At 59.3% G+C, this 12,295-nt stretch overlaps 6 protein-coding genes across 6 annotated transcripts; 2 read left to right on the forward strand and 4 right to left on the reverse strand.

Annotated features, from left to right (window-relative positions):
• Nucleotides 1-351: 351 nt before the first annotated feature.
• Nucleotides 352-1,529, forward strand: SPRG_06655 (hypothetical protein). The gene is made up of 6 exons (XM_012345469.1): nt 352-449; nt 501-551; nt 598-686; nt 735-1,112; nt 1,165-1,316; nt 1,366-1,529. The coding sequence occupies exons 1-6, from the start codon at nt 377-379 to the stop codon at nt 1,412-1,414; spliced, it is 792 nt and encodes a 263-aa protein (XP_012200859.1). The 5' UTR covers nt 352-376; the 3' UTR covers nt 1,415-1,529.
• SPRG_06656 (hypothetical protein) lies at nt 1,420-2,287 on the reverse strand. Its single transcript, XM_012345470.1, has 5 exons — nt 2,013-2,287; nt 1,911-1,956; nt 1,735-1,867; nt 1,620-1,687; nt 1,420-1,577 (listed from the first exon to the last, which is right to left on the reverse strand). Exons 1-5 carry the CDS (start codon nt 2,247-2,249, stop codon nt 1,432-1,434), a joined length of 630 nt encoding a protein of 209 aa, XP_012200860.1. The 5' UTR covers nt 2,250-2,287; the 3' UTR covers nt 1,420-1,431.
• Nucleotides 2,288-2,523: 236 nt separating this feature from the next.
• SPRG_06657 (hypothetical protein) lies at nt 2,524-3,330 on the forward strand. The gene is made up of 2 exons (XM_012345471.1): nt 2,524-2,731; nt 2,776-3,330. The coding sequence occupies exons 1-2, from the start codon at nt 2,558-2,560 to the stop codon at nt 3,286-3,288; spliced, it is 687 nt and encodes a 228-aa protein (XP_012200861.1). The 5' UTR covers nt 2,524-2,557; the 3' UTR covers nt 3,289-3,330.
• A 936-nt stretch (nt 3,331-4,266) lies between these two features.
• Nucleotides 4,267-6,445, reverse strand: SPRG_06658 (hypothetical protein). Its single transcript, XM_012345472.1, has 3 exons — nt 5,983-6,445; nt 5,324-5,926; nt 4,267-5,274 (listed from the first exon to the last, which is right to left on the reverse strand). The coding sequence occupies exons 1-3, from the start codon at nt 6,424-6,426 to the stop codon at nt 4,453-4,455; spliced, it is 1,869 nt and encodes a 622-aa protein (XP_012200862.1). The 5' UTR covers nt 6,427-6,445; the 3' UTR covers nt 4,267-4,452.
• Nucleotides 6,446-7,332: 887 nt separating this feature from the next.
• Nucleotides 7,333-9,003, reverse strand: SPRG_06659 (hypothetical protein; the record flags this gene model as incomplete). Its single annotated transcript, XM_012345473.1, has 4 exons — nt 7,333-8,223; nt 8,271-8,383; nt 8,429-8,753; nt 8,803-9,003. 4 exons carry the CDS (start codon nt 9,001-9,003, stop codon nt 7,333-7,335), a joined length of 1,530 nt encoding a protein of 509 aa, XP_012200863.1.
• A 439-nt stretch (nt 9,004-9,442) lies between these two features.
• SPRG_06660 (hypothetical protein) lies at nt 9,443-11,367 on the reverse strand. Its single transcript, XM_012345474.1, has one exon. It carries the CDS (start codon nt 11,343-11,345, stop codon nt 9,486-9,488), a length of 1,860 nt encoding a protein of 619 aa, XP_012200864.1. The 5' UTR covers nt 11,346-11,367; the 3' UTR covers nt 9,443-9,485.
• Nucleotides 11,368-12,295: the final 928 nt, after the last annotated feature.

The raw sequence follows: 12,295 nt of genomic DNA on the forward strand, positions 1-12,295 counted from the left end.
ATTCGATCCGAGCTAGCTGCCACCTGCCTGTATTGCCGACGGGGCGTCTCTGCAGAAGAAGTGGAGGCTTGGTGGCAGCGAAACTTCCGAAATCTTCCGAGCCCGATCTTTGCGCTGTTCAGATTGCCATTGTGGCAACGATCTTTGCGCTGTTCAGATTGCCATTGTGGCAACGCGCCGTACCAGTCTGGTATAAATCGTGGTCGAATCTGACAACCGACGCACAACAACTCGTACTGGTGATTGCCAGGCATGGCTTCCACGCGGCAGCTTTGGCGGCAAGATCGTCGGCGTGCAAAACCTTCTATACTTAATTTTCCAACGAAAATATCGAGTTTTGCGGGTTGGCTAGTTTTCTTTCTGAAGGTTTAGAGCGATGATGGAGCCGGCGCCCGACGTCAAGGCCGCGGCCGCGGCCATGAACGACCGCTCGCATGGCCTTCACTTTGGTGCGATGGAAACCTCTTGCGAAGAAGACTTGGCTCATGCGCCTGCGGTAGATGTCACGGTCGGCGAAGACGACCTCGAGGATGGTACCATGTCCCCGAAAGGTAGACGACGACCATGGCCTCCAAGGCTCAGGATGCGTGCTCTTAGCCCAGGACACGCTGCTTCATGGCAACGGCAAGGATGGCCGCCCGGCACTGGGCCTCTGCGGCTGCTTCACCCTTGGCTTTTACCAACCCGTACGCTGCCTCGTATGCACCTTTCGCACTCAATATGGTGCTATGTAGTACTTTAACGTCGACACGGTCGACATTCAAGTGCGCTTGACGCGCGCGCTGATCCCGTTCAAGAAGGACCCGTCCTTCAAGGACCTCGCGCTCGCCAACCCGGACGCGTACGGCCCGTTTTGGCTCTCGGCGACGTTGATCTTTTGCCTGGCGAGCTGCTCCAACATTGCGTCGTGGCTCGATTACGAAGGCGACGACCCGAGCAAGTGGTCGTACGACTTTAGCTACGTGGCGACGTCGATGACGATGGTCGGTATCTACCTCCTCGGCCTTCCGCTGGCGCTCTGGTCGGTCGGCAAGTACATCTCGGTGCCCCTCCCGCTCTCGTTCCTTGTCTGCCTCTACGGCTACTCGCTCAGCATCTTCATCCCGACCATGGTCCTTGCTCGTGCTCGAGGCGTCGTTTTGTCTTACTTGATTGTGTGTTTAGTTTGTGTGCACGGCGCCCTCGGACGCGGCCGACTGGGTCATGATGCTCTTCGCGATGGCGTGGTCGCTGCTCTTCCTCCTCACCAACATGTGGGGCTACATTGCCGAGTACTTGCCGAAAGAAAAGCTCCTCCCACTGCTCTCCTTTATCGGGTACGACTCGATCCTCCTCCCATTGCATGCGGCTGCACGGTGTTCCTAGGACGACGCATTTGGTGTGGGTCGTCTTGCTCAAGCTTCTCTTCTTTTAAATACATTTCGCCTCGGCTCACGTCGCAACTACGGCGGCGGCTGCAGGTGCTTCGCCATCGACGCGCAGCTCTAACCGACCATACTGGGTGGTCTCTTCCGCGGCCATGACGTCGGAGAGAATGTCGTCTTCGAGGGTCGTCTCGGCGAGCATGCTTTGGTGTTCTACGCCATCGGTGTGCACATGTACTAGGAGAGGCGCGCTACCTTCTTCGTCGAGGTCGTCAAAGTCAATGCCGGTTGGCGCGTGCTTGGGCAAGAGCTCCTTGCGATTCCTAACGCATGCGGCGTGAGCACGAATGGCCAATGGAGGATCGAAGACTTTAGAAAGACGGCCAGGCGGGCGTATTGGACCGTGTTGCGGAGGAGCACGACAAAGTCGGCGGCGACTTCTTCGAGCTCTTCGACGACCGACTCTTGCCGAAAGTAGAGCGCAATCGAGACCAGGCTCAGCACTAATTGCCATCAGCTAACGTGCCATGGCAGACGGCGACCTACCGGTGGCGACGACGTCAAACAGGTTGGTCCACTTAAGCCAGTACTTCTACACAGGCCCATACGCATGAGCCATCATGGCCATAGCGATCGTCGATGGCGTACGCGCTTGAGGGCGAGCATGCGGATGAGCACCTCGAGCGTGAGCATGCAGCAGAGTGTGATCTCGAGCGAGATGAAGAGGCTCGAGGCCGGCGAGTGCCAGTGGTTGGCGATGGTCCAGCCCACGCAGGCCACGCTGGTTGCGATCATGGCCAAGTACACGACGCGGTAGAAGGTCGAGAAGTACAGGCGGCTCGCGACCACATTGGCATACTCGGAGCAGGACACGCGATGCGCCATGTATCGCCGGTCCTGGAATAGAAGGAGGGAATTCGGATTTGCGGCAGATATTTTAATTAATTGAAATCAGTTTGCGGGACGGGCCACTACGTTACTCACGCGATCTGAACTCGGCGGTCATTTTCTGATCAAATAAAATACATTCAAGGACATGCCCTAATTAGGATGTGGCAGACAAAAGTAGGACGACATGGGAACCGTGCGGCCAGCTCTGGCGCTTGGCCTGACGCGGCCATAGAGCACGACGCCGCCATGGAGGGTACTATTAGTCGACTGAAGCTAGGAGCCTGGGGAGAGCCAGCGTCAACATGACGTCGGCGCGTGACGTCATCCGAGAGCCAATCAGAAATCGAGCGGCTGCCGGCAAGATGGCGCAGCCGTGGAAGGATGCGCTCTTGGTGTACGTGGCGGCGCCGGCGGAGCATGCCGACGTCGTCTTCTACGACGAGACGGTTGTCGTCGTCAAGGACAAGTATCCCAAGGTACGCTCGCTTCGGCGCGAGGTGGCTAAGCCTGGCTGCAACAGGCCCAGCTGCACCTGCTGGTGCTGCCCCGGCAGCCCATGGCGTTTGGCGTGGAGGGCTTGACGCGAGCGCACATGGGCCTCTTGCAACACATGGAACGACTCCTGCCTACCATCAGCCATGGCACCGATGTGCGCGTGGGCTTCCACGGCGTCCCTTCCATGCGGCAACTGCATCTGCACGTGATTTCGACCGACTTGATCTCGCCGTCGCTCAAAAGGAAGGAGCACTGGAACTCATTTACGACGTCCTTCTTCAAGCCCTTGGCGGATGTGCTCGTGGCGCTAGAGGCGCATGGCTGCGTACCCATCGATGTCACTGCCGAGCACGCCAAGCTCAAGACGCCGCTGGCGTGCCACAAGTGCAGCTCTACCTTTCGCCAGCTCCCGCAGCTCAAAAAGCACCTCGAAACAACGCACCCATGCGAGACGATGGCGCTTGGCTCGATGAAGCGGGCAGCGAACAGCGCGCCACTGTCACCGCCGTCGAAACGAACCAAGGATGCTACCACGTAGCCTTGACAACCGGCGAACGCAAAAAGTATCTTCCTTGCCAACTTCATACTTTTTGCGCAAAGTAGATAGCAGGTCGTTGGCGAGCGATACGTTGGCAACCCTCAACATACCTGCAGGAGCTACATCGTGTCTGCAACGACGGCCCATTGCGCTGGGCCACCTCTGGCTCGTCGTCGCTCCGCAATCGCAGTTAATCCTTCAAGATCTGCGACTGGGTCGGCTAGCGTGAGATCGACCGTGGAATGATTTGTGGGAGGCATCCTTTCGAGAATTGCATGCGAGATACCTTGACACACAAGAGCCCAAAGCAGTCGTCACACCAATAATGTGGACGTCGTCTGTACGCACAATCCGGGGCACGCGAGAGCAGCGTCCTTAGGGCTTTGACTGGGACACCCGGAGCATGGAAGCTCCAATATAGCACTAATAGTCTGTGCTCTGCACCTTTCAACCTCGTTTTCTCGGGCTCTACGCCTCCAACGGCGACATGGCGGAGCAATTCGTACTCTCCAAAGTGTCATCTATCACTGTGCCAAGAACGAGCGACGCGATTTTCAAGTCGGCTTTCGGTCGCCAAGCCCGCAAGAGACGGCGCTAGCTAGGCGTGCAAAATTCGCATCGATTCGGATTGGCTGAAATGACTACGATCATGGACACTGACATCGTTTCATTGGTGCATTCAAAATACAACAGTTCTTCTAGCCAATCCAATACCGTCAACCATTCTGGCGCCAACGTCAAAACTGTCGGCAACGACCTCGGGATCGAGCGAGTGCCAAGGAGACGATTTGCCTGGGTTGAGTTGTCGGCTATTGCTGTTTATGACAAAAGCTTTTGATGAGTTGACTTTATAGATGACCAAGCGTACTCCCGGTCCACCAGGCGCGGACAAGACGCCCAATTTCCCATCGCGCTCGCAACATCGCGCCACTTCCCGCACCTCGCGACTGGCGGCAGCCTCCGCAATTACATCAAGCAGCGCGGCTCACAGCAGATCTTTATTTTTTAGCATTCCGTTCTCCCAAGACGGCTTCTGGAGCTCCGGCAACTCGCAGCAATAGACGACGCTCTTCCCCGTGCACACAGGTCTCAAACTCGAGTCCTTACGTGGCTGTGTGCGCTTGTTTGTGGGCATGTTGGACGTCGTACACGGTCGTATACTAGTTACTTTTTGTGCATCGTGGCCAAGAACTCGAGCGCGTCCTTGCGCTCCTGCTCCTGGCGCGCCTTGGACCAGCCGCAGAGCGAGCTCATCATGCCAATGACCTTCTCCATGACCTCGAGCGACGCGTCCGTGTCGATGTACGCCATGCGCGTGCGGCGCGCGAGCACGTCGACGGCCTTCATCGCGTACTCCTGGCGCACGGCAAAGACGACCTCCGACTCCAAGTACGGGTACTTGGGGTGGAGGCGCTTCGGGTGGTCGCCCGCCTTGCGGTGGAGGAACCCCGTCTTCTCAATCTCGGCGATCTGGAGCGCGCGCGTGCCGTAGTTGCGCATCAAATGCTCGGCAATGTCCTTGTCCATGAGGTACTTTTCACGCAGCGTGACCGTGATCCGGTCAAACTTTTGGCTGCAGACCTCGCCGATGCGGTCGGCGCCAATGAGCTGCATGTCGCGCGTGCTGCACACGGCCTTGGGCACGTCGGCGATGATGTCCTGGAGCTTGTCGATCGTGTCTTGGGCCATGCGGCGGTACGTCGTCCACTTGCCACCGGCGATCGTGAGCATGTTGGACTTGGAGACCTCGAGCACGTGCTCGCGCGAGATCTGCGCCGTGTTCTCGTGGCGCGGGTCCTTGACGAGCGGGCGGATGCCGCTCCAGGCCGAGCGCACGTCGGCGTTCGTGACGGGCACGGCCAGATACCGGTTGGCCTCCTCGATGATAAAGTTGATTTCTTGCTGCGTCGGCGTCGGGAGCATCGTAATGTCCGACTCCGAGTCGGTCGTGCCGGCGATCGTGGCGTTCTCCCACGGCAGGAAAAACTAATGCAACCTTTCATGAGCAAAAACTCTGCAGGGAGAAGAAGCGTACGAGGACGCGGCCGTCCGACGTCTTGGGGACGATGAGGCCCATGCGGTTGGGGCTGTAGTGGTCCGGAAGCACGACATGGACACCGGCCGCGGGCACGCAAATGTTCTGCGCGTCCGGGTTGTCCATCTTGCGGATCGCGTCCGTGAACGGACCCGTCGCGTTCACGACCGCCTTGCATGCAATGTCCCACGTCTTGCCCGTCATGACGTCCTTGACCGTGACGCCGGCGACCTTGCCGTCCGCGTTCTTCTTGATGGACTGAACTTCAATGTAGTTGCCGACCGCGGCGCCGTTCTGGGCCGCTGTCAAGACGATCGAGAGGTTCATGCGCGTGTCGTTCATCTGGCCATCGTAGTAGACAATCGCGCCCTTGAGGCCGTCCTTCTTGAGATTCGGGTACTGGTACATGGCCTCTTCCGCGTCAATGTAGTAGCTGCCCGGCACGAAGCGCTGCGTGCCGGCGACGAGGTCGTACGCCTTGGCGCCGACCCACATGTACGGGATCTCCCACCACGTGTAGATCGGGATCATGATCGGAAGCGGGCGGTTCATGTACGGCGCCGCCGAGAGCATGTGCTTGCGCTCTTCCAACGCTTCCGTGACCTACAATCCATCGACGCATGAGATATACCGTGTGGTCGCGACGGTATAGGTCGTACCAAGTCGAAGGCCGCCTTGTCGAGCTTCATGAAAGCCGTCTCGAGGTAGCGGATGCCGCCGTGGATGAGCTTGGTCGAGCGACCGGACGTGCCAGCGCCAAAGTCGTTGCGCTCGAGGAGCGCGACCTTCATGCCACGCGTCGCCGCGTCCAAGGCGCAGCCGGCGCCCGTCGCGCCGCCGCCAATGACGACGACGTCGAAAGCATCGCTCTCGAGCTTGGCGAGCTGCGTCGCGCGCTCCGGCACCTCCCATGGCACGATGACCGCGCCGTCGTCGCACTCGATGGGCGAGACGAACTTGTAGACGCCGTTCTTGTCCTTGTTGTGCGAGTTGGGGTGGTGGATGCCAGAGTTGAGGCGCGCCGAGGTGGCGAAGGCGCCGGCAGCACCGAGGCCGGCAGCGGCGACGGCGCCGCGGCGCATGGGCGTGGCCAGGCGGAACATGGGGATGGCAGACGAAGGGAAAATTCTCTAATGGCCACTGCCACTTCAAGGTCGATTAACCGGAGATCTATCCGGATACGCCAACCCAGGTGTTTCGTCATCCGCATAAACAAGCAACGCGCGCTCATTGGTCCAAAAGCGGTGGATTTTTCTCACTGGATACTGGCGAATCTCGTTTCGGCCTTTCTGCTGCAAGGAGGCCCAGGGACGACGATGCGACGATGATGGCGACGATGCCACCGGACTACATGTATCGCAGTCTACCTACTATTACATGTATGTATAGAGGCGGTAGCGAAGTGGAGGAGGGCGAAGAGACGAGAAGGAAAAGTGCGGGACAGCACCGATCTGCGGGCGTATCGCAAGCTGATGAAATGGATCAACAGGTGAAGAAAGCATGTGACATAGAGCAATCACTTGTTCGAGGCGGGCCGGCCCACGCGCCAGCAGCTCGCCTCAATGAAAGGTGAGGTGTCGACGCGCGCATCATTCCGCCCGCCCCTCATTGCGTCGTCGTCGGAAGAAGAACCATCACATGGGTGCCACAGCCTCTCGACCACAAGGCGCGTGCAAGTTAAGCCAAGAGCGCCAGCCCAGTTAAAGCCTTGGTGACACCATGTGATCTTCGATCCATGGATTCTTCTTCCTACCTTGGAGCGCGCTTCTACCCCCTGTCGGGCTCCTTCAATTACGCCATGCAAAAGTCGTTTTCGGGTCCGCGGCGTCGACGCCATGCTTACTTGACACGTCCGGACTCTGTCGACGGTGGTGGGACTGCAAATGGTCGAGGATCCTGGGTCAATCATTCCCCTGATCCTCCCAGGCTCTACGTGCTGTACCGGTAGCCATCGCTAGCGAGCCGACAACATCGAGCCAGAGGAGTGGTCCATGTAATAGTAATCTGTTTTACTTGTGCTCGGGCTTGACGTATTCACAGCGGTAGCAGACGCACTTGCCGTTCACCGCCGGGCAGCTCATGGCGCGACTGTGGTTGGTGTACCGGCGGTGTGCGTGGCAAAACTCGCGGTCGCACTTGGAGCAAAAGTGCAAAATGAGCGCATCGAGAAACTCGAGGGCGGCCGTCTTGGGCATCGTCGGGTCGGCGCAGAGGTAGCACTGGTTGCGGAGCACGCTCGAGCGCTTCTTATCGAGCGTCGCGGGCGCCGTGCGGACTGGGAGACTCACCATGTACGTCGACTGCGACGAGCGCGACTTGAGCCCAAACGCGTTCGTGGCCTCGACGACAAACTTGTAGGTTTCGCCATACCGCAGCGGCGAGAGGCGGCACACGGTCGGCAGCGGCAGCGACGTCATCTTGAGGTACTGGTGGTTGTCCTTCTCGTCCGTGTACCGGACGCAGTAGCACACTATGGGCACACCGTTCTCGACCGGCTTTTCCCACGAGACGCGGACGCGGGCTTCGGTCAGCGACGGGTTCGCCGGGTCTTCATGCTCAACCTCGACGACGACGCGCGTCGGCGACATGGGCGGGAGCCGGCGAAAGACGCGCAGGAGGAAGTTGACGTCGCCGTAAATGTACGCACGCATCGGGAAGAAGATGAGCGCGCCCATGAGGAGCACCTCGTCGAGCCACCAGAGATAGCTCTTGACCGCGCCAAAAAACGAGATATCGTCGTCGACGTCGATGGGATGTGGCGGCGATACGCCACGGGTCAAAGGCCCCGACGACGGCACGGCGGGGCACTCGAGCTCGACGCGCATGCTGCGACCAAAGGCGTTCCACGCCGTAATGCGAAAGTCGTCGTGCTCGGTCGCGAGCTCGCTGTAGCTCGTTTGCTTGCCAAAAAAGCAGTCTCCCACACGTTGTTTCGCTGCACTTGGACCTGGTACGACGGCGACGGGCGCTCGTCGACGGTCTTCCATGACAGCTTGTACTTGGGCGACCGTGACGGCTTTTGGCTCACACGGCACGTGGGCTCCTGCGCCATGTGCGGGACTAGGACGCTCGTGAGATGGCGATGATTCAGGCGGTAGCGCTCACCTTTGCCAACGCCGGCGATCTTGCGCTTCATCATGAGCGCGAGCTGGTGCCGGTGCAAGCCGGACGAGACGCCGAGGTCCTTGAGCCGCTCGCCGTTATTGTCCATGAGCAGCGGAAAGGTGTAGCCCGACACAAAGTGTTTGCGAAAGTTGTCGTAGTACTGCGGCAGCTGCACAGAGTAGGAAACCCAGTCGGCAACCTCCTCCACCGTCATCTCGGACCCAAGCTCGTCCCAGCGCGACTCGAGCTCCGCGACCGAGATGTACGAGTCGGCGTTGGCGTCGAGCTGGTTGAACTCGCGCGAGACGTGCTCGACCTCGAGCACCTATTGCCGTTGCATGAGCCATGGCGTCGTCATGGCCATGCGTGCCTACCGTGCGCATCTCGTCCTTCTCGAGGCGACCGCTGTTGTCGACGTCAAAGGCGTGCTGCAGCTTCGCCCGCAGGTCTGAGAGCTCGTCCGTGCCCATGATGCCATCGTGGTCGATGTCTTCCATGGCATGCTGCTGCTCGTCGGCGGCGCCGAGCGCTGTGAGCGCCAGGACGACGCCTGCAAGGAGGCCGCAGGGTCGCATGCGTTTGTGGTCGAATTGCGAGCCCGGAGGACAAACTGTAACAGTCTGGAAGTGGAAAGGGCCATGTCTCGTTTTCAATACAATGCTATTACATACAAATGACAAGTGTATTTTAATACCAACGAGCAAATGGCATGGCAGACGCTGATTGGCTGCTTGGCATTCAATTGCAACCAATCACACGCATTGACGCGTTGACATTTCGCGAAAAAGTCACGAAACCTCAAATTTGTTGACACGCGCGTCAACGAAATGAGTCAACGTGTACCCACGATCGCCGCCAGCCAGCCTCGTCGAGGCGCGCAGTGCACGGGCTCATGCATATCCATAGCAGTGTAGCTCCAAGGCTGCTAGTAGTGACACCGACGAGGAGAGCAGCCGTTGCGAGCGTTCAGCAGCCTCAGCTAGAGCGGGCAGGTCCTTTGTGGCCGATGTGTGTCTTTGATGCTGTAGGGTTTCTATTGCAAACGACGGGTGTTAAATTAAAACACGGACGACTCCGTGTGCCTCGACTGCTTGAGCTTCTTCTGTATCAAGTGGGGCACTTCGTCGTACGGCGATCGGAACGGCGAGGGGTCGACCGGTCGCGCCTCGGTTTCTTGGATGTGTCGAAAGGCCGTCTTGGTCGGTGGTGGCGACGCTGGTCGCATGTTCTTGCTCGAATTGCCCACGGCACTCGGTGGTGTCTTGGCGCGCAGCTGGGGCAGCTCGGCGGCACTCCGGCTACGCGGCAGCGTCTCGCTCGACTGCGGGCGTTGGTTGCGCGACGGCTTCTTGATGCCGAGCACCTTGTCGATGGTTTTTGAAGCCTTTTTCCACTTTTTGGTGACTTTGACGTTCTCCATCGTCTGCACAATCGTGTCGCGCTGGATCTTGGAGCGCACGGACGCTTCCTTGCGCTGCCGAATGAGCTCGACCTTTTGCTGGATCATGGCCTCCGTGCGCTCTTCGGCCTCCCGAATCTTGCGCAACGTCTCGAGCCGCTTGTACTCTTGGATGCGCTTCATGCGGTCGACGTTGCTGAGTTTGAGCTGCTTCTGGATCTGCCGCTGCTCGCGCTTGAGCTGCAGCGCACGGTAGTGCGCTTCCTGGACGTTCTGGACGTTCTCGTCGACCTCGCGCTGCCGCTCGAGAAGCTCGGCCTTCTTGCGCTCCTCCTCGCGCCGTGCGTCTTCCAGCACCAGCTGCCGCTTCCGCTCCATGAGCTCCATTTCTTGTTTGGCGAGTTCGCGCTGGCGCTCCTGCTCGGCTTTCACCTGGGCCCGCTGTTGCTCACTCTGGCGCTGCTTCATTTGAATTTCGCGCTTCCGCTGCTTCTCGACGCGGCGCGCTTGGCGGAGGTTGCTGTCGATGCGCGCGGCGACCATCTCCCGGCGCTCCTCCATGTCACGCATGCGCTGTTCCTGCTGCTCCTCCAGCATGCGCTGGCGCGTCTCTTCGGCGACCGTGAGCTCCTCGAGCCGCGCTTGGATCTCGCTCTGCTGCTTGGCAAGAATCGCTTCGGTCTTTTGCTTGTGCTCCTCGGCTTTCTTCTGGCGCTCTTCCTCGCGAAGCTTGGTCTCGATCCTCCGGAGCCGCTCTTGCCGCGCCTTTTGCTCGGCGAGCTCCTTGTCGCGCTGGAACATTTGGGCTGCAATCTGGCGCCGGCGCTCCTCTGCGGCGTCTTCCTGCGCCTTTTTCTGGATCTCCTTGAGCCGCTTCGCCTCGGCGAGCTCCTTCACGCGCAGCGCCTTGTCGTGCTCGATCTGGTCGTGGAGTTGCTTCTCGCGCAAGACCTTTTGCGCGGCCTCTTCTTGGAGGCGGTTCATTTTCATTTCAAACTCGAGCATTTGCTCAATCTCGCGCTGCTGCCGGAACTGGACCTTCTCGAGCCGGCGCTTCTCGAGATCGATCATACTCGACTGCGAATCCGACTTTTTCGGTGGCGAGTTGGACGGCGACCGGTGGCTGCCTGGCACGGCCTCGCTGCTCGCGTCCTCGTCGGCCAAGATCACCTTCTTCTCCGCGCGGACCAGCTTCATTTGGTCGTGCCGGCGCATGCTGTAGGCCTCGTGACGCATCTTTTGCACGGCAGGGCTCACGCCCGCGACCTCGAACGACTCGAGGTCCCGGATCTTGAGCGTCTCGGGGTTCACGCCCGTGCGCAGACAGGCCTCGGCCGACCGCGGCGAGAGCACGATCTTCTCGGGCGGCGGGTTGATGCCATTCGCCTTTTGCGTCGAGACCGACGAGAAGACCTCCTCGATCGTCTGCGGCCGGAGCTTGGACTTGCGCTTCTTGCGCTTCATCCCCTCGTCCGCATGACCGTCGAGGTCGACGATCCCATCCGCGCCCGTTGGCATGCTTCGACTCGTTGGATTGCTGATTCCCAAACGGTCATGTCGGGTGGCTAAAAATAGATTCCCGCGAATTCCGGATGCGTATCTGGAAGTCATGGCAGACTGACAAGCAAATCTCTGCCAGGTCGTTGCGGTCGACAGCGGGCGTATCTGGAGGTCCTTGGCTTCGCAGTCGGCGCGAGTAGAGTGCTTGGAACTGACTAAGGGCGGTCGTAGTGAAGGCAGCGTAATCGGCGCGAGTAGAGTGCTTGGAGCTGATGGAGGGCGTTCGTGGGGAAGACAGCGTGCTGCTCCAAGTCGTTGCACTGCGCTTGCAACTGCTGCACTTGGTTGTTCTTGGACGCGTCAGCGCTCGCAAGCGCTGCGATTTGCTCGTCGTTGGCAGCCACGAGAATGTCGTGGCCCAGTTGCAGCGCCTTGAGGTCGGCGCCAAGGTCATCAACCTCCGACTGACTCCTTGACGAATGCGGTGATTTTGAGGTGGCAGATATCGTGTGTCAATGTGCTCCATGGACCGGTTTGCGTAAAAATTTCGTTGCCGTCGTTGCCGTCACAAGGCTTGTTTCGAGCTCGAGGATGTGAGCATTCGACTCGGTCGTCACCGCCGCCACTTGGGCTTCCAGCGCCGCGATGCGCGCCGTGGCGGTCGTAGCTGGAGTCGATGGTGTTGTTGTTGGGATGGACGAGTAGCCGGTTGCGTGCGCACGGGTGGGTGAGACGTCGGTGCAGCTGCTTTTGAAGGAGCCCGAGCCGTTGGTGGCGTCCCTTGGAGAGGCATGGTCTCTCGGATGCGGGTGGGCTCCAACATCGTCTTGGAGGCGGCGTTGCTGGAGCTGTTCCAGCGGGGCTTGTCATGGTTGTCGTCAGTGCGAATTGAAAAATGAACTTTGAAAAGTATTTTTGACGTGTAGAGGTCGCTTTTGCCGGCGTAAAAGCTTATGGCAATGACATTT

This window comes from Saprolegnia parasitica, assembly GCF_000151545.1.
Source record: "Saprolegnia parasitica CBS 223.65 unplaced genomic scaffold supercont2.23, whole genome shotgun sequence".
NCBI classification, from domain to species: domain Eukaryota; phylum Oomycota; class Saprolegniomycetes; order Saprolegniales; family Saprolegniaceae; genus Saprolegnia; species Saprolegnia parasitica.